The 21,180-nt window shown below is 48.2% G+C and overlaps 1 protein-coding gene across 10 annotated transcripts; it reads right to left on the bottom strand.

Annotated features, from left to right (window-relative positions):
- Nucleotides 1–12: 12 nt before the first annotated feature.
- kifc3 (kinesin family member C3) lies at nt 13–20,096 on the bottom strand. 10 transcript variants are annotated; one of them, XM_078086109.1, is made up of 22 exons: nt 19,748–19,930; nt 12,567–12,627; nt 11,262–11,361; nt 8,497–8,639; nt 8,202–8,295; nt 7,995–8,056; nt 7,685–7,750; nt 7,344–7,487; nt 6,970–7,167; nt 6,725–6,898; nt 6,492–6,639; nt 6,286–6,416; nt 5,936–6,047; nt 5,637–5,809; nt 5,448–5,552; nt 5,244–5,374; nt 5,039–5,162; nt 4,762–4,891; nt 4,299–4,528; nt 2,258–2,410; nt 2,014–2,143; nt 13–700 (listed from the first exon to the last, which is right to left on the bottom strand). In XM_078086109.1, the coding sequence occupies exons 3-22, from the start codon at nt 11,341–11,343 to the stop codon at nt 678–680; spliced, it is 2,553 nt and encodes an 850-aa protein (XP_077942235.1). In that variant the 5' UTR covers nt 11,344–11,361; nt 12,567–12,627; nt 19,748–19,930; the 3' UTR covers nt 13–677. The 10 variants fall into 10 exon arrangements, with proteins under 10 accessions (XP_077942235.1, XP_077942232.1, XP_077942233.1 ...); XM_078086106.1 differs by having other exon boundaries at nt 8,202–8,325; XM_078086107.1 differs by having other exon boundaries at nt 8,202–8,325; nt 12,567–12,621; nt 19,748–19,915.
- Nucleotides 20,097–21,180: the final 1,084 nt, after the last annotated feature.

The raw sequence follows: 21,180 nt of genomic DNA on the forward strand, positions 1-21,180 counted from the left end.
TGGAGACATTAGTTTATATTTGCTTTGGATATTTATTAAAAATGGAATAAAAAAACAGTATAAATCTACAGAAGACACACTGACCCTCTGAGCTTTATTGTTACCAACAGCCACCAACTCAGCCAAAGGTCAAAGGTCTCTGCTGGGTCTACAGAGACAAGCCATCAAAGAAGACAAAGCTCCTTCAGCATGAAAAATAAAAACATCCACCAGTAGTCCGGATGGTACCGGTCGTATTGATGATTGGACCTTCAGTACCTGGGCTTCCCTGATTGGATAAAGGGCCACGAGGACACAGACTCCTCCGATTAAAACTGCACAAAGGATCTCTGAAATATGATTAATACTCATTGTTTTCAACTCAAGCACAAAATGAAATCATGTCATATATTAATATCAACCACATCATGGATAAGAAAAAAAATCTCAATATTTAAAGTGCGACTTTACAAAAACAAAAGAAATACTGTCAGTGGAACTTTATACTGTTATGAAAGAAGAAATAGTTCATGATTTTATTTTAGTCATAATTTAGATCTTTGAATGTTGTTCATGATGTTGTAGATGTCACAAAGGCAGACGATTCAAAAAGCCACGTATACCATCTGCCAGGCTGTCGGACCTCCACCCGTCAGGCTGTCGGATCTCTACCCATCAGGCTGTCGAACCTCCACCCATCAGGCTGTGAGCTTCAGTCGTCCTGAAGAAAACCAAATCATCAGTGAGTCATGTGACCTAATCCCACTGGGGCTCTAAGAACGTTGCCTGTCACCTCAAAAGGTTGAGAATTAGTCAACGTTTCCGTTTCTTGACTTTAACTGCAAACACTCAAAGACAACAGGAAGGGCACCGTCCTGAGGGCTCAGGGACCCCCCCCCACGACCCGAGGCGCAAGGCGCTACGCCATGCAGAGAGCTTCCATGCATTACAGGTCATTTAGCTGACGCTTTTATCCAAAGCAACTTACATTACATTTTTAACCTGTGGCTTTATACAGTTTTGCCCGGGGAGCAATTAGTGGTCAGGTGTCTTGTTCAGGGACACTTTCACATGGAGCAGCCGAGGCTCGAACCACCAACCTTGCCCTTTGCCAAGATTCTCACCAATCAGCATCCACCCCCATCTCCCTTCCTGCCATCCTAACCCACCATCTGCCTGTCTGCCTGCAAACCAACCAATCAGACGACAGAAGGAGGAAACAGAAGTAATCGGTATCAAGTATCAGAAGTGTGACTCCTCAAAGACCACCAATGTTGGTCACGGAGTCCCGCAAGGTTCTGTACTTGGACCGATTTTATTTACCCTCAATATGCCTCCTTTGGGCGATCTTATCAGGAAACACCGCATAAACTTCTAGACTTCAACTGTATCTGTCGATCAAGCCAGAAGAGACGGTCAGATTCGGTCAGCTCTTTTAAAGTAAAACTTAAAACGTTCCTCTTTGATTCTGCCTATAGTTAGGGCTGGCTCAGGTCAGCCCGGACCAGCCCTTAGTTAAGCTGCTATAGGCTTAGAATGCCGGGGGACTTCTTAGGACACACCAAGCTCCTCTCTCACGCTCTCGTTCTACCATAATTCACGTTTTATTAATGCACATGACTAACAATGTGCTTTTCGGGAGTTTTTTTTGTGCTTTCTCCCCTATCAGGTCTCCGTAGATCGTAGATCGTAGTTCCTTCGATGTCGGTACTGTAGAACAATTAATGTTAATATGTTTCAATCACTGAATGAAGCCGACATATTGGGGACAAGAATCAAGACCTTAAATAGCTTGAACTAAACTCTTGATCATCACTCAGCATGTTTATGGTTGTCGTTCATTTAACCCTCTTAATTTGTCCTGTTATCGACGTGTCTAATGCGCAACCAGATATTCAAATATCGGTGTTTTTTAAAAGCGAATATTCAAACGTCATTTTTGAGCAATCTTGACAGCCCTAATTTGTACTGCGTGCTGGTACTTGTACAAGTAGACAGCTGACGTGTATTTGTACTGCGTGTGTGTACATTTACCGGTGGACAGCTGCGACTGGGACCTCCTGCGGGAGCCGCTTGGAGTTCTAGAGGCGGAGGAGAGGGTGGAGCCGGCGCTGCTGGCCCGCGAGATGGGGAGAGGGACGGGTGTGACGGGGGGAGAGTCCAGCTGGTGAGAGGTCAAAGGTCAAAATGCAGCACTAGATTTGTACACGATGTAAAGCTCTCCACATACACGTGTAGAGTAGAATAAAGAGAACTCGGGTCTCAGTGTCCCAGTCACCTCGACGCTGTCGTGGGTTGGCGAGGACGAGGTGGACGAGTACTCGTGTCTCCTGGAAGACGAAGACGAGGACATCAGCTCCACGCTGCGAACGCGCTGAGCGAATTTCAGCGAGCAGACGGACTCGCTCATGTTACCGGGGAGCGGAGACACCTGAAGGCACCACGGAGAACCACAGAAGAAGGAACACGTCAGTGCTGTCACACACGTGAGACCACGTCCTCATAACGGATTATCTCTCCTGGATCTGACTGGAGACTTTACTTAAACTCTTCCCAAACATCTTTTTGAAGACAAGCCTTCATCAGAGGAAAGTATCAAATCAAACTGGTGAGCCTCTGCAGGGCCCTGAGCCCTACGTTTGGAGTTTGCAAAAATTGGTTTCTATGTTCCTGCTGAAGAAAATATATCAATCAATATAACACACAAAAGAAACCTTCAAATTTTGAAAACTGCCTAAAAAAAAGAACTAACAGCCATATAAGTCCAATAAACATGGAGAAACCAGACAATAGACAAAACAACAAAAGAGATTCTTTGTTACAGTTCTCACCATTCGTAGTAAAATCCTCAGATTGACTGAGATCAGAGATCTCGGGCTGCGGTGGTTCGATTTTGCAAGTTTCAACCCCTCTTTTCAATCGGCTGATCCTATTGGATCGTAGTAGCATGACATGATTAAGAGTGGCAGCTCCCTGAGCCACTCAAAAGCCTGAAGGCATTGAGCATAAAATGACTCTTTCTCGCCGAGCAGGTCTCCGTAGATCGCAGTTCCTTCTGGACGCTGGTCCTGACACCTGACACAGTCATCACAGACCAACATCACCTCTCCTCAAGTCTTTGTGCTCTCCCCACAGGGTCTGTGGACGGTGGTTCTATCTGACGGTGGTGGTTCTATCTGACGGTGGCTCTACGTGATGGTGGTGGTTCTATCTGACGGTGGTTCTACGTGATGGTGGTGGTTCTATCTGACGGTGGTTCTACGTGATGGTGGTGGTTCTACCTGACGGTGGTTCTACGTGATGGTGGTGGTTCTACCTGACGGTGGTTCTACCTGGCGGTGGTTCTACCTGACGGTGGTTCTACCTGGCGGTGGTTCTATCTGACGATGGTTCTGTGGGATGGTGGTTCTACCTGATGGTGGTTCTATCTGGTGGTGGTTCTACGTGACGGTGGTTCTGCGTGACGGTGGTTCTACGTGATGGTGGTTCTGCGTGATGGTGGTTCTGCGTGACGGTGGTTCTACCTGGCGGTGGTTCTGCGTGACGGTGGTTCTACCTGGCGGTGGTTCTATCTGACGATGGTTCTGTGGGATGGTGGTTCTACCTGATGGTGGTTCTGCGTGACGGTGGTTCTGCGTGACGGTGGTTCTGCGTGACGGTGGTTCTGCGTGACGATGGTTCTACGTGATGGTGGTTCTACGTGACGGTGGTTCTACGTGACGGTGGTTCTACGTGACGGTGGTTCTACGTGACGGTGGTTCTACGTGACGGTGGTTCTGCGTGACGGTGGTTCTGCGTGACGATGGTTCTGCGTGACGATGGTTCTACGTGATGGTGGTTCTACGTGATGGTGGTTCTACGTGATGGTGGTTCTACGTGATGGTGGTTCTACGTGATGGTGGTTCTACGTGATGGTGGGTGTCCCTGCAGTGGTCCTGCCGTACACCTGCTTACTACTCACATTATTTGATCATCTCTGTCATATGAATTGAACGTATTGTTCATCTACATTGTTCGTTGCGTCCACATGACATCATTGTATTCTGTCCATCAGGAGACGGATCGTCCTCTGACGTCCTCACTGAGGTTACTTCCATTTTTCTCATTTTTTTAACAGTTTTTCCTGTGAGGATGTTGCGTCTCTGAAAGGTTTGTCTGAACGCTTACAGAGATCACTGGATTCCACGTTGAACGCTCTATGGATTTTCTCCGATATTTGCTTGTAGCTCGGATGTTTTCGTGGATATTTGATGTTTTTTTATGTGGTGTAATTACCGATTCTGTGGTAACCAACCAACCAGGGCGTCCCGTGGTCTCACCTGAACCATCATGAGGGTCTTGCTGTCCCCACTCAGCGAGTCCTGCAGCAGGTAGGTGAGGCGGGAGTTCCTGAAGGGGACGTGAGCGTGGCGGCCGCGCAGCGCGTTGATGACATCACCGAGCGCCGACAGAGACTTGTTGATGCACTGAGCTTCTCTAAGGCGACTTCCCTCCGCGCCGGACTTTCCGATCCTTTCCGAGCCCGCCAGGTCCACCAAGTTCAGTTTGCCTGTGACCCGACAACAGCAGAACCCAGCAGGACCCGTCAGCACCAGCATAGACGCGCTCTATACTAATCAACTGCTTTAAGGAACGAAGGTCTTAGAACACCTGGAGGAGCCACGAGGTTCTGTTCGGAGGAACCAGACCACACACAAAAAGCCCTGTGACATCACTAGCATGACCTCACGGTTTCCATGGTGATCGGCGTGCAGAGCTGTGTTTAACATGAGCGGTGTGTACCTTGTGTGTGGTTCCCAGTAGCAGAGTTGAATCCAGACACGGTGATAATGAGCAGAGCGTGAGAACGAGAGCTGTGCTCATTCAGGTTGGTGCAGGCGGTTGCTCTGTTCATGTGACCCAACTCAAACACCTGAAGGCACACACACACACACACACACACACACACACACACACACACACACACACACACACACACACACACACACACACACATTAAAATGAGGAATAAAAGTATCGCCTTTACTCTGAAAGGACAAGCACAGCAGGAAGTCCTCACCCTGTTGATGTCCTCGGGGCTCTGGACAGTGATCTGGGTGAGTCCGGGGACGTACAGCTGTCCGCTGCCGTCAGGGTTCATCTTGATGTCCAGCTTGTCAGAGGGATTCTCCCCCAGCAGGTTCCTAGTGAAGAACAGAGACCGTTACAGCCTGCAGACTGGACTCAACAATCTGACCCACTGGTCTGGGATCAGGTCTACTGACCTTAGGGTCTCGTTGTAGATCTCCACCATACTGACGGATATCCTGTAGTCCCAGTCTGGAGCTTTGTCAGTCACCTCGGAGAAGAGCAGGCGCAGAGCTCGCTGGTTGATGCCGGGGTTATCCACTGCGCCCTGAAACAAAGAGACCCCAGGTTGTGGTCGGATCCGGTCCTGGTGCCACCTCAGACCCAGTCGGTGATCTTACCTCCATGGTGAAGGTCTTCCCGGAGCCAGTCTGTCCGTAGGCGAATATGCAGACGTTAAAGCCGTCGATACAGGAAGTGACCAGCGATTGGACCTCCTGAAACACCTGGTGGACCAATCAGAGAGAAGGAAACTCCTCAGACTGTCCTTGTGAGGAGACACCGAGTGCTGCCTCAGGATCAGTTTGTACCTCTTCCTGTGTGGCCCGAGGGGGGAAGACCTTGTCCAAGTCAAAGGTCATCATCTTGCCCTTGTTGGACAGGTAGAGGACAGCGTCGTCCTCCGAGTCGAAGCTGAGCATCGTCACAGAGTCCTGCTCCACGAGACTGACAGGCCGGACCCGGCAGAAAACACGAATGTTACCTGAGAGACAGAGAGCAGGGACACGTGAGACATCACGTTTGAGACAGGAAGACACGACTCTGACGGATCTGATCTGTGTGTTGGTGTCATATTTAAGATGAGACAATAATAGCGATTCGTCGGGACCTTTGAGTCGAACCAGCTCGTTGTGACATTTCTTCCTCAGGTTCATCTCTCTCTTGTATTTATGCAGAAGCTCCTGATTGGTGGAGCTCACCTCGCTGATCACATGGCAGATCTGGGACACACACACACACACACACACACGTGTAAATCTCTTATGTTACAAATCTGATCATCAAATCAAATAACTGTTAGAATCCACAACTTTCAGGTGATGTTGCACAATAACAACGTCCTCATAAGAAGAGTGGAGGACTTTGCTAATCTCACAGACGGAGGACAGGCAGAGGAAAGACAGATGGAGGACAGACGGGTACAGACAGACGAGGCCCCATCAGGACAGCAGAGGTCACCTCCTGCTTGGCCTCGCTGATGGCCTTGTCCAGCATGAAGGGGAACTCCTGCACCTGTCTCTTCAGACAGTTGTAGTCACAGGTGAGGGTCCGGAGGGCCGGCTGCAGGGTCAGCAGGTTCATCCTCACGCCTGAAACACACACACACACACACTGATCACCACTGCACTGGACAGGGGACCAGAGGACAGGAAGTAGAGACGGACCCGCCAGGTTCTGGTGGACCGCCTTCATCTCGCTCTCAGCTCTGATGAAGGCCTCCTCGATCACACGGTTCTTCTCCTCCTCCAGATGCTGCATCTCCACCTCCAGCTGTCCTCGAGCTCGCTCCATCTCCCCCTCATACACCAGGACCTGCTCAGGGAGGAGGAGTTAAAGGCTGGTAACAGGACTCAGAGCCTGGAGACAGGTAGGCGGAGCCAGGTCCTCCAGATGTTACCTGCGTCCTGAGCTGAGCACAGCTCCTCTGGGACTCCTGCAGCTGCACCTCCTTCTCCCTCAGCAGCTGCTTCTGCACGCACAGCTGCTCCTGCAGGCCGGCGTTCTTCATCTGCAGCTCAGCCACAGCTCTGCGGGAGTCAGCCGACTCCCCCCCCACCGCCGGGGCCACGTACTGGGGGGACAGCGGATACGTGTTGGATCCCAGTCGAACCGGGGGGACCGCTCTGACCCGCGTCTCCTCACCTTGACTCTGGGGGGGGTCACCGCCTGCCCGCCCAGCTCCTCCTCACACTCCTGCAGTCGGAGGTGGAGTTCCTTCTGCGCCTCCTCCTGCCTCCTCCGCCCCCCCTCCTGCTGCCTGCGAAGGTTCTCCCCTCGGGAGCTTTTCTCCTGCAGGTCTCGCTCCTCCAGACGCTGCTCCCTCTGCCGGGCCTCTGCATCCTACGGAGACGGAGGTGGTGGATAATCTACGCCATGCCCCGCCCACTCTGTCTGTCTGTCTGTCTCCCTGTCTGTCCGTCCAGTGTTTCCCCTGCCATTATATCGGGCCCACCAAGTCTCCGGCACATACATGCCTACCTGTCTCCCTACCTGTCTGTCTGTGTCTGTCTCCCTACCTGTCTGAGGGGGCAGTGGCTGCAGCTCCCTACAGCAGCATCATGGCTGTGAAGTTCTGAGCTCCTGCTGGACTTCAGCTCCTGCTTCAGAAGCTGGTTCTCCACCAGCAGCAGCTCCAGCTGCTTTTCCAGGTCCGTCGCCCCCTACAGGACACAGAAACCAGCAGACAGACAGGCAGACAGACAGACAGGCAGACAGGCAGAGACAAGTGGAGAGATTGAGGCAATATTGTGTTACCTGTGTGACACCTGAACACACAGTGTGTGTGTGTGTGTGTGTGTGAGAGAGAGAGTGTGTGTGTGTGTGTGTGTGTGGGGGGGGGGGGGGGGCGGAGTCTCACCAGTTCACAGTGAAGTCGCTCCACCTCCTGAGTCTGATTGGACAGCTTCTCCTCCAGCTGCTCCACCTTCAGACACGTTTGGGATCATTTCTGTTTTTTTCTAACTGCTCAAAAGTTTCTGTAAAGACTTTGTGACAAATTTGAATTCATATTTTGTCCCTTTGAACATTTTAAAAGTTAAGTTGACCCACTGTGCACAGGCGCATAATCTGATCATCTAGAGAGAGAACGCATGAACAGTGACACATGTATGACCAAACACACATACTAAGTCCACAGGTACACACACCTTCACATCACACAGACGTACCTGTGTGCGCAGCCGAGTTACCAGCTGCTCTTCTGCAGGACAGCGAGAGAGCAGCCTCACACCTACACACACAACACGTGTCAACATTTGTCTCCATGTCACAGCGGCCTCCAGACCAGCCATCGCGTTCTTCAATGGTCGTATCAAAGGTTTCCACCATGACATCAAATTAACATCTTCTGATCGGCGTCATCCGCCAGTTCTCACCATGCGGCGGCGAGGTCTGAAGACACGCCTCCTCCTGGACGCTCTGCTGCTGGAGCAGCAGGTGACGGGAGAGTTGTTCAGAGCGAAGACGGGCCTGGAAGTCACAGACTTTATCTTGTAGAGCCTGAACACAACACACATGACTAAGAGTCTACTAAGGAACTACTTTCCAGGATCAGGCCTCTAGGAGCCAATCGGAGGACCAGGAGTCCACAGCACACACACAGTAGATCAACTATCAGTGGGCCAGTCACAGCTATGATGAGCAGGTAGACAGTAGGTGTGTGCGTCTTACCTGGATGAGCAGCTGCTGGCTGGGAGCGCTTGTTTCGGTCGGCTCCGCAGTCAGAGAGAGGCGGTGCGAGAAGGCGGCGGTGGGCAAAGACAGAAAGGAGCCCTCGTCTTCTCCATCACTCATCAGGAAGTCCACTGAGCTGGCTGAGGACACAGGAGGGACAGACTGAGCCCATCAGAGCTACGTCACCTGTACAACTAGAGACCAGAGGAGCTACGTCACCTGTACAACTACAGACCAGAGGAGCTACACCACCTGTACAACTAGAGACCAGAGGAGCTACATCACCTGTACAACTACAGACCAGAGGAGCTACATCACCTGTACAACTACAGACCAGAGGAGCTACATCACCTGTACAACTACAGACCAGAGGAGCTACATCACCTGTACAACTACAGACCAGAGGAGCTACATCACCTGTACAACTACAGACCAGAGGAGCTACATCACCTGTACAACTACAGACCAGAGGAGCTACATCACCTGTACAACTAGAGACCAGAGGAGCTACATCACCTGTACAACTAGAGACCAGAGGAGCTACATCACCTGTACAACTAGAGACCAGAGGAGCTACATCACCTGTACAACTACAGACCAGAGGAGCTACACCACCTGTACAACTAGAGACCAGAGGAGCTACATCACCTGTACAACTACAGACCAGAGGAGCTACATCACCTGTACAACTAGAGACCAGAGGAGCTACATCACCTGTACAACTACAGACCAGAGGAGCTACATCACCTGTACAACTACAGACCAGAGGAGCTACACCACCTGTACAACTAGAGACCAGAGGAGCTACACCACCTGAGGACTTGTGTCTCAACCATATTTGGAAAAACCTGTCCATGCATTTATCTTCAGTAGACTCGACTACTGTAACAATGTGTTACATGTCTGTGTAAAAAGTCAGAAAGCTGCAGCTCGAGTCCTCACAGGACCAGGAAAGTGGATCACATCGCTCCAGTTCTCAGGTCTTTACACTGGCTTCCTGTCAAACAAAGAATTGACTTCAAAATCCTGCTGCTGGTTTATAAAGCACCGAATGGTTTAGGGGCAAAGTGCATTTCTGATCTGCTGATGAACCCTCAGGTCGTCTAGGACGGGTCTACTTTCTGCTCCCGGAGTCAGAGCTAAACACGGAGAAGCAGCGTTCAGTTATGCTCCACATATCTGGGACAAAGTCCCAGAAAGCTGCAGGTCTGCTGAGTCACTCAGCTCCTTTAAATCCAGATTAAAGACTTTGCTGTTTGCTGCTGCCTTCAAATGACTGTTTCTGCAAGTCGGAATTCTAAAAGACATTTTAAATTACACTGCAGTCTTTTTTATCCTTTATTACTGTTTTTCTTTTATGTTTCAATGTATTAATGTTCTTAACGGTTAATGAATCTCTTTATGCTGGATGTTTGTAGTGGTTTCATGTGAAGCACTTTGAATTGTTGTTGAAATGTGCTACATCACCTGTACAACTAGAGACCAGAGGAGCTACATCACCTGTACAACTAGAGACCAGAGGAGCTACATCACCTGTACAACTAGAGACCAGAGGAGCTACATCACCTGTACAACTAGAGACCAGAGGAGCTACATCACCTGTACAACTACAGACCAGAGGAGCTACATCACCTGTACAACTACAGACCAGAGGAGCTACATCACCTGTACAACTACAGACCAGAGGAGCTACATCACCTGTACAACCAAAGGACCTGCATCACCTGTAACACCAGAAACCACAAGAGCTACGTCACCTTTACGGCCAAGTCTAGAGGAGCTACGTCACCTGTACCACCAGAGGAGCCATGTGGAAAGATCTCCTGCAACTACATTGACTTCCTGTTTATTTCTGACAAACCTTTAATCACCTGAGGAAAGTGACTTGAACTGACAGAACAAAATGTGTAAAAAGATTTGTTATTGAGCCAAGATTATTAAGGCTTTACAAAACAATACGTAAACTGAATCATGTAAATGAGGACTCTTTCTCTCCTCCTTACGATGGGTCAACCCTTCTCACTCAAACTGAATGCCACGGGAACCAGTCTGACCAGATAAGAGCCGATATCATGCAGAGACCCATTGACCATTAGTAACTGTGTGTGTTCGGATTTCAGTAGAGTGTGTGACCACACACGGTCACACACTTTCTACTCAAATCCGATCAATCAGAGAACAATGTGCACTTTGTGAGGAAATCTGAGCATTAAACAGACTTAACTCACAGCAAGTATTTAGAAGTGTTCATGTGGACTCAAACCTACTTTACCGTTCTCATATATATATATATATATATATATATATGCCTCTGATGATTAACTTTACTCAGTTTATAAACAATTCAGGATCCGTAACCCATTAAATTAAACCACTTTCGGTTACTTTTTGGAGACTTATAGCAAGGTGGGCTGCAACTGAAGACATCCGATCATGCCTTCACTAACATCTAATCAAAATCAATCAATATCACACTTCATTTTTCATTTTAAAAGGCACAAAAACAGAAAAAGCTGTAAACAAACCTAAACTTTTAATCCCTGATCAATAAAAACATGCCATTCATTAAGCTTTCCAGCGTCTTTCTGACAAGAACCTGGTTAGAACCTGGTTCCGACCCAAACATCCATAAATACAAGAGACTTCTTCTGCTCACCTGCTGGTCTCACGCTGTGGAGCTCCATTCATTCCAACAAGGTATGACTCACTCAAACACACAGACGCTAAGGCCCCTCCCTCTGTGCGACAGACACCTGACTCACCGTCCAATGAGATGTCTTTCTTCCAGAGGTCCTGCATGCAGGGGGCGTGGCCAAGATCCCAGGTCTTTCTAGTACTGAACATGACCACCGGCTGCAACACCTGCACACACGCACACACACACACACACACACACACACACATATAGACAGATACAAACACAGCCACACACAAGAAGCGGAGCATTAGGCAGGAATGAATTCTAGTCATAATATAAAAACGACTCATTTACAGATTGTACTGTTTTTTTCTAAGTGGTGAAACCAAATGTTACAGTTAGAGCTGCAACAACAAATTGATGAAAATTGTTTATTAAAAGTGTTAGCACCAAATTTTGTTATTGATTTGTTGCATTTACTCCACCACTCAATAGGTGGTGGAGGTGTGTGCGGAGCAAAAAAAGAAAAAAAGCCGAGCCAAGGAAGCGGAAAGAGGAGCGGCAGTTGTGAGTCACATGGCGCAGGTAGAGAAGTCTGTACGACTAGTAGGTCGCCGGCAACGACTACAACCCCCCCGTTATTCCACCGGACCTCCTTGACCGGTCCGCCAAATATTGTCGGTCCGTGAGGTAAAAAGGTTGGGGACCACTGAGATAGAGTACCTGCCTCAGACCTTCAGACTACAGACCCTCAGACGTGTTATTGAAGGGTTCTCGTCATTGGTCCTCTCTTGGAGGACGGAGCACAGACTGGAGACGCCCCACATCACAGAGAGGGGATGCTGACTAAGCTCATATTCAGATGAGTATGTTGTACGCTGTAAACATCGAAACACTGACAATAAATCACCAAACCTGCATCACATCCTCTTCAGGGGAAAGAAAACGGTCCACACACACACACACACACACACACACACACACACACACACACACACACACACACACACACACACACACACACACACACACACACACACACACAGATGTGTATCTATAGCTATTTATTTACATTAGTGTATGTATAGTTATCCACACTGTGCTTTTTAAGAGCAACAGTAATAAAAGATGTTTAGCTGATGATGGTGAAGATTTAAAACGATAGCAGAAGGGAGGAAACAACTCAAAGCTTAAAGCTGATGTTGTCTGAGCAAACTCATATTCAGGTCATCAGGGCTCCTCAACGCGTCCTCTGTCCTCAGCCCTTCCTCCCGTGTCCTCTGTCCTCATTCCCCCATCAGACACAAAACCCTCTGCATCATATTACAGCCCTCAATCTCCCTGACGACTCCATTCAACATGTCTGTTTCCTTCTGTTTGCTCTCTGTCCTCATCCATCCGTCTTTGTATCCGTTTCCTCCATCCTTACCTCCTTCCCTGAGGCCTTGCCGTCCTCCTCATAGCTGCATCCTCCTCCTCCTCCTCTGCAGCTTCACACAAACAGCAGGATCAGTGTCGACGCCCCCCTCCCTTCTCCCCCGCTTCCTCCACCTGTTCCCATAGCAACCGTACAGCCCGGCAGCGTCACGCCCCCCTCCCTTCTCCCCCGCTTCCTCCACCTCTGTTCCCATAGCAACCGTACAGCCCGGCAGCGTCACGCCCCCCTCCCTTCTCCCCCGCTTCCTCCACCTCTGTTCCCATAGCAACCGTACAGCCCGGCAGCGTCACGCCCCCCTCCCACCCGGCGACGGATAAATATTTCAGCCTCAACTGAAGCGTGAGAAGCTGCTCCTTCCCCCAAACTGAAATATGACACAGTCCTTTGAGTGTGCAGAGCAGCATATGAGGGGGGGGGCACACAACACAACACGACACGACATTGTGTTAATTTATGAATCCTCCTCTCCTGAGGATGAACCTTTAGTGGAGCTGCAGGAGATGAAGCCCCGCCCCAATTTAAGGGGTCTTAATGTTTAAGACATGGACGGGCTGGAGAAGATTAACCATCCCGAGGATGTAGACAGAAGAGAGTGATTATTGATCACCGATCAGCTGATGGACTAATCGTCCTCACGAGACACTGAGACGCTTGTCCCTCAGTCAGTGAGGGTCTGTGTGCAGACTTATAAATTAATGCATTTACGCGATGTACATGTACATGAATATTTATGTACATCTCCACCTTCAATCATTTTTACACAAAATTCAACAGGACAAGATCAACTAAACAAAACCACAGAACTGAAAGCATTTAGATCTCATTTTAACCAGAATGTTCTTCCTCGTCACACTTTGTTTCTGCTGGTTCCAGTTAAATCCTGCCATTAGCAGGGGAACGCCAAGCACGTGATCTTAGGAGGTGGAACATGTCCTCGCTGCATTCCTGTTCCATGAGGTCATGATCTGGGAGGATCCCAGATCAGTTATATAACCACCGATTCATCACCTGATGAGGTCATGTGACTCTGCTTGGGTCATCACGACGTTATCATTTATTATTTCATTGTGGTCAAACATAAGTTTATACACCATCTTAATATTTAAATAGTAAATGTCAATAAGGATCAATAAATATTTGTAAACAGTAAATGTATTTAATAAAAGATTAACAATAATAATACAATTCCAACGATTGTCCTTGTACTACTTGTACCATTCAGTCTACTCTTACTAATTGTACAAGTTACTCATACTACTCAGACCACTTACAACTCGGACTAGTCAAACTAGCCGTACCACTCGTACCACTCGTACCACTTGTCCTACTTGTCGTACTACTTGTCCTACTTGTCGTACTACTTTGTGGCCTCGCAGGTCTGCCTGCCTGACGCCCTCCGCTTGATGCTCCCATTTCTATTCTGGAAACATGAATGTGCATCACTAACTTTGTTTCTTCCACAGAGTATTTGTGCTTTCTCGCCTCGCAGGTATCCACGGATCCTGGTTCTATCGAGCTGCTGCGCCTGCTGACACCTGCACCTGGTTGCCCCTGCAGTGGTCCTGCCGTACACCTTACTCCTACTTACAATTATTTAAATCTCGGTTAGGGTTAGGAATTATTTTATTTTTACAACTCGTACTGGGGCTCACCTGAACTCGCCTCCTTCTGTTGGGGACTTTACGTACACTCCCTCCTGGTAATCTTTTCCCTTCGGACTTGGAGATCCAGAGTCCTCTTTGGACCTCCTCCAAACCTTCTCCAGACATGGACGGCCTACAGCCCTCTGGGTTCCCTGCGGGCTCCAGGGCTCTGCTGTTCCAGCGCCTGAAGAGGCTGTGGAGGGTCAGGACAGCCAGGCTGCACAGGACGTACATGACCTGATCCTCAGCTCAGAGCAAAGGCTGCTCCAGATGGATGTTCAGCTGCATCCCGTATCTGAACACAGGTGAGGAGGAGCCAGCTCTGGTCCAGGAGTCTTACAACCTCAGATTATAAATCAGTCTGAAAAGCCAGACTTTTAAAATATGAGGAAGCTCAGCAGCTCTGAGTAATTCTCTCTCCCAGTCGACAGCTCGCTTCCACGGAGCTGATAACTCGTGGACCTTGCCCCGTCCCGGGTTTGATAGGAAACTGGATCCAGCAGCTTCAGCTCTCATTTTAGCTGCTGACTGAAGTGGACCCGTTAGAGCCTTTCAGGTCACAACTGACACATACATATAAATATATATATATGACTTATTATATAGAAAAAAGTCGGCATCTCATTGATACAAGTCTGTTTTCATCAGTCTAAAGGATTAGAAAATATAGAGATGAATATTTTTGTATAATTGTTATTATAATTGTTTAAAACAATAACAGATTTTCTGCTAGGTTTAGTTTGAAATTATGAAATTCAAAAAATATTTTTAGACAACTTCAAATGCAAATAAATAAAGAAATAAAGGTCATAAATAGAAATTAGCTCTAGAGGTTTACAGCTCAAAAGAAATTCTGTAATGTTTAAACTTTTTAAATCTTGACTTGACTTTTAAGTTATGATTTAATTAAATATCGGTACGCTGATTCCATTATGTGAAAGAATCTACCAAGAGGAAAACAAGGCTGCAAGCTTCCCAACGTTTCTTCTCCAGACTGAAAAATAAATCCAGATCATCTGTTGAGTCCGTTAGCTCCTCATTAGCTCCTGGCTAGCTGTGACTGGATGAGCAGCAGCTCGTCTCCTACACGACATGCGCCATTAGAGCGAGGGAGACAGGGAGGGAGACAGACCTCTCGCTCTCCTGCCCCCCTCCCCCACTGCACTGACCCAGGACCATCTGTTGTTGCTGGAGGATAAAACTCCAATGATGTAATATGAGGAGAATCCACATGCTTTTATGTTTAATATCAGCATCAAGTCTTCACACGAAGGTTCTTAGATTCTCACAGAACTCGTTAACGTTTAGTTCAGTGATTTTACACTTGAATCTCAAATCAATGTAATTATAATCGGCCCTCTTTTTATTCTCATGGCAGTCTTGTATTTTATATCTGTAAATATGCACATTTATTTATTTTCTAAGCTTATAAACACACTTCTTTTAAGGTTTTCTTACTTTAAGCACTCATTGTATCAGAGTCGAATACTTTACAAATATTTAAATGTTTTTTTTAAAACATTTAAATATTTAACTGGTCAGAGGCGACCTCTTTGCTCAGTGACCTGGAAACCTGGACCCCTAAACCAGGCGGGCTCTGGGACCATTGGAGCTGGACCCCTAAACCAGGCGGGCTCTGGGACCATTGGGGCTGGACCCCTAAACCAGGCGGGCTCTGGGACCATTGGGGCTGGACCCCTAAACCAGGCGGGCTCTGGGACCATTGGGGCTGGACCCCTAAGCCAGGCGGGCTCTGGGACCATTGGGGCTGGACCCCTAAACCAGGCGGGCTCTGGGACCATTGGGGCTGGACCCCTAAACCAGGCGGGCTCTGGGACCATTGGGGCTGGACCCCTAAACCAGGCGGGCTCTGGGACCATTGGGGCTGGAGCTCTAAACCAGGCGGGCTCTGGGACCATTGGGGCTGGAGCTCTAAACCAGGCGGGCTCTGGGACCATTGGGGCTGGAGCTCTAAACCAGGCGGGCTCTGGGACCATTGGGGCTGGACCCCGTTAGCAGTGTGAACAACAGCCAGTGAATGGAAATGTTTGGATCAGTTCAGGACCAAGTACATCAAGGGGACCGGTCTCTGGACAGTCTCTGGAACATTACAGCAACAAAAGGTTGCGTTTCCAGTCCACCGGCCACATTCAGGGTCCTAATGGGGGGGGGGGGCAGCGAAGACAAACCGTCAAATGGTAGCAAGCCCCCCAAAACATACATTTCACATACCAAACGTTTAATGTTGCATTATAGTTGAATGTTGTATTATATCAAGTTTTATGTCTTATTACATCAAGTCATAGTGTGTCAATAGTTTTAAATTGTATTATCTGCATTATATCAAACATTTTAACATATTATATCAATAGCTTTAAGTCGAATTATATAAATTATTTTAAGTCGTAGTATATTAATAGTTTGAAAGTAATGAGTAATCACTTCAATCAAAGCGTGTATTTTGCTCTCAACTCTCCATCATTTGACGTGTTTGACCATTGTCTTTTAGGGACACAGTGGTGGTCCTCTGCAGGGGAGGTGTTGAGATGGTATAAGTATATATTTTTTGTTAATAAAGTTTTCCTTTGAACCTGGTTGTTTGTGTGTCTGCACGACTCACACTGGAACAACACATGAGACGCTTCTCTGTAGACGCTGCAGACGGACGTCCCCAACAAGCGTCTCCGTCCATCACAAGGACGCAGCTCAGTGGAAGAGGAGTCCATTCACTAAACACCACCTTGTCCTTTCCTAATCCTCATCAACTCTCCTAACCATCTTTCGTTGACCCGGTGACGTTTTCCAGAGGTCAAAGAATAGTTAGAAATAGATGTTAGGGGGTCATTTTTTGGACAATTCGAATCCAGCCAAGGTTTGCAGACGCCCTGCAGGATCATGGGAGATCTGGTTCAACAGCTCCACCTGCTGGAAGAACCAGATCACGGAGTGTCAGCCAACTCCTCCTGCTCCTCCTGCCCCTCCTGCCCCTCCTCCACGTCTCTCTTCCCCTCAAAAAAGTGTGAAGATGTGAGAGTAAGAGAATCTGACGTTAGGCACATGCCAGTGAACGCATCATATGTTCCTGTTTAGTCTGAAGTACTACACAGCAGACGCCATGGGGGTCGCCCAGCTGTTAGCCTAGCCGTTAGCTCTCTCTTATGGCGACATCTAGTGAAAGTTATTAATGAAGGCAGAGTGTTTCCAATCTGGGAGAGAACCAATGAGAAGCAGACTGTTGAAGGTTTGTTGGTGTAGAACATCGGAGAGGACGTCCTCCTCAGTGAGACATGTTATTTAAGGCCTTATGTGGGGACACACCCTGCAGATTACACACACACACACACACACACACACACACACACACACACACACACACACAGACAGGAAACCAGGGGAAGAGCTGAAATTTCTCCCAACATCTGGATGTTTTACACGAAGCCCCATCACACCACAGGTCATTTAGCTGACGCTTTTATCCAAAGCGACTTACATTACATTTTTAACTCCTGGCTTTTTATGTTTTTGCCCAGGGAGCAATTAGTGGTTAGGTGTCTTGCTCAGGGACACATGGGGCAGCCGGGGCTCGAACCGTCGAACCGGTTCCTGGTGGCTAGGGTCAGGAGCACCCTCTACTCCATGCGCCAGTCGACCCCTGACCCACTGTGATCCACAGAGACACTCCACAGAGACACTCCACAGGCAGGGGGGTCAAACTCTTCTCACTTTGGTCGAAGGGGGCCAGACCATTAAAATCATCGGGTGCCTCTGACGAGCCGACTGGCGGACCGAGGGGGGCGGGCCAGATGTGATTGACAGGGTGTCTCACAATTCTCACAATAGCAAAGTCATCCGGCAGGGCGGATTTGGACCGAGAGTTTGACATATGCGCTCTAGAGAGACACTTCACACTAAAGAGACACTCCACTCCACAGAGACACTAAAGAGACACTCCACTCCACAGAGACACTAAAGAGACACTCCACAGAGACACTAAAGAGACACTCCACTCCACAGAGACACTAAAGAGACACTCCACTCCACAGAGACACTAAAGAGACACTCCACTCCACAGAGACACTAAAGAGACACTCCACTCCACAGAGACACTAAAGAGACACTCCACTCCACAGAGACACTAAAGAGACACTCCACTCCACAGAGACACTAAAGAGACACTCCACTCCACAGAGACACTAAAGAGACACTCCACTCCACAGAGACACTAAAGAGACACTCCACAGAGACACTAAAGAGACACTCCACTCCACAGAGACACTAAAGAGACACTCCACTCCACAGAGACACTAAAGAGACACTCCACTCCACAGAGACACTAAAGAGACACTCCACTCCACAGAGACACTAAAGAGACACTCCACTCCACAGAGACACTAAAGAGACACTCCACTCCACAGAGACACTAAAGAGACACTCCACTCCACAGAGACACTAAAGAGACACTCCACTCCACAGAGACACTAAAGAGACACTCCACTCCACAGAGACACTCCACTCCATAGAGACACTAAGAGACACTCCACTCCATAGAGACACTAAAGAGACACTCCACTCCACAGAGACACTCCACTCCATAGAGACACTAAGAGACACTCCACTCCATAGAGACACTAAGAGACACTCCACTCCATAGAGACACTAAAGAGACACTCCACTCCACAGAGACACTCCACTCCATAGAGACACTAAAGAGACACTCCACTCCATAGAGACACTAAAGAGACACTCCACTCCACAGAGACACTAAAGAGACACTCCACTCCACAGAGACACTCCACTCCATAGAGACACTAAGAGACACTCCACTCCATAGAGACACTAAAGAGACACTCCACTCCATAGAGACACTCCACACCACAGAGACACTTTACTTCACACTAAAGAGACACTCCACAGAGACAATCCACTCCATAGAGACACTAAGAGACACTCCACTCCATAGAGACACTAAAGAGACACTCCACTCCATAGAGACACTCCACACCACAGAGACACTTTACTTCACACTAAAGAGACACTCCACAGAGACACTCGTTACATTAGTTGGTGGACAAAACTACTATATTAGCTGTATAACTTACTAATGATTAATGCTTTAGTGATGAGTGTTATTATTTAATGGACGTACTGAAACAAACAGTCATCCATGAACAGGTTCCGCCTCACTGGCCGAACAGGTGAGGCTGCGGATTCTTTTGTCAGGAAAAAAAGCGACGAAAGTTCTGGACGTTCGCATGAAAGGAGACGCGCGAGACCGTTCTGTTCAACGGGGACAACCGGAATAGACCGAGAGAAGGACGCGGGGCGGAACCAGGACAGACGCAGGACAGACACGGGACAGACGCAGGACAGACACGAGGCAGCCCCAGGACAGAACCGGGACGGACACGAGACAGACGCGGGACAGACACGAGACAGCCCCGGGACGGAACCGGGACGGACACGTCGGTCAACCGGGAGATGGCGTCTCCACGAGCCCCCACCGACACACAGACAGCAAAGACTCCTTACCTCTCAGTCCATAGTGGGGACGTCTGTCCGTCTTCCTCGTCCTCACTCGCACAAAGAGTCTTCGGCTGATTAGAAGCTGAACGTCGCTTGTTTGCAGGCGAAGCGTCGCCGCTAAAAGTCAATTCTGCTGCTGTTTGTGCTGCCTTCACGGACCGTCGGACATGTGGGGATCCGGTGGTGTGAGGGCGCTTGGGCGCGAGGAAAAACACTGATTTTATTCAGGGCGGGTCCGCGCGCATCAGGGAATTGTTCCACAGTTCAAAACAAGAAAAAATGTTGACTTGTGCCCCCTGAGTTTGGCCCCATATGACGTCATAGAATTCTTGATGTGATAGTTTATTTAAATTATTAAACTATTAAGCCGTTTATTAAATCTCACTTTATACAATGAGTCTTTGTACCTTTTGTTGAGCAATGACATTGTAAAGTAGCAGTTGAGTCATGTGACCAATACAGCGTTGGAAATACACAAGGGCAAAATTGCCCCCAAGAAATATAATTTCCCCCCGATATTACGAGAAGAGGGGCAAAAAATGTAGTTAACTTGTCAAAAACATCATAGCCGTAATGACCCGGTCCATTTGTCATAGAATGTTTTTGATTCTTGACTTGACGGATGTTGCGTGTGCAGGTAGAATCAAACGTTCTTAAAGAAAAGCGGCGCTTCCTAATCAGACCTGTGAGTGCAGGAGAAGAAATCCACCCTCCGTCACCGTTTCAGGCTCAAAAGAAGAAAAAAAACACACGCAGTTTTTGCAAGGCTGTCAAGGGACTCAAACTGCCAACGTCATTGTCAACCAGCACCGGCGAATTCTACTGCTGACTTTATCAAGGGGAACGAAAACATACGAAATAATGATGAAATACGTGTGTTTTTATCGCCAGACAGCTAAGCAACATACCATCGCCTACGGCAGGCGTCTTCAACGTTTTTCAGGCCAAGACCCCCCAAACTGATGGTGAGATGGAGCAGGGACCCCCTATTCTACGGAGCTTGGTCCACCATCTTTTATTTTTGAGCTTGGCGCTCTTTAGACGTGAGCATGAATCTGATTGGCTGGTGCCTGTGAGTGAACCGGTGTCCAGCTTGAGAGATAGAACGTCTTCTCCATCAATTTATCTACAACATGTTGGATTCATGTTAATGAGTATTTAAAGACAATAAATGCAATTCTGATTCTGAACACATTTAAATTTGTGGGAAAAAAATTGACTGGAAAACCCCCCCAAAAAATGTATCAACCAAAAATGTCACAACGCCCCTGCAGTACCTCCGCGGACCCCCTGTTGAAGACCTCTGGCCTGAGTGATAACCAAGTATTGATTATTTTAAAATGATTTAGTTAGCTAACGTTAGCTAGCTCTGATTAGCTATTTAATTAACGTTAGCTACGAAGGCTTGCTAGCTAGCTAACGTTAGACAGTCAGTGAGA

Source organism: Gasterosteus aculeatus, chromosome 12 (genome assembly GCF_964276395.1).
Source record: "Gasterosteus aculeatus chromosome 12, fGasAcu3.hap1.1, whole genome shotgun sequence".
Lineage (NCBI taxonomy): Eukaryota > Metazoa > Chordata > Actinopteri > Perciformes > Gasterosteidae > Gasterosteus > Gasterosteus aculeatus.

Bases quoted from the DNA above. Each gene is read 5' to 3' on its own strand.
- kifc3 (XM_040159932.2), bottom strand. From the start codon at position 14,452: ATGTACGTCCTGTGCAGCCTGGCTGTCCTGACCCTCCACAGCCTCTTC. The intron at 11,362-14,227 runs GTGAGCCCCAGT...GCGTGTGTGCAG, and splicing joins ACAGAAGGAGGCGAGTTCAG to GTGTTGCAGCCGGTGGTCAT. The intron at 6,417-6,491 runs GTCCGTCTCTAC...TGTGTGTTTCAG, and splicing joins GGTCCACCAGAACCTGGCGG to GCGTGAGGATGAACCTGCTG.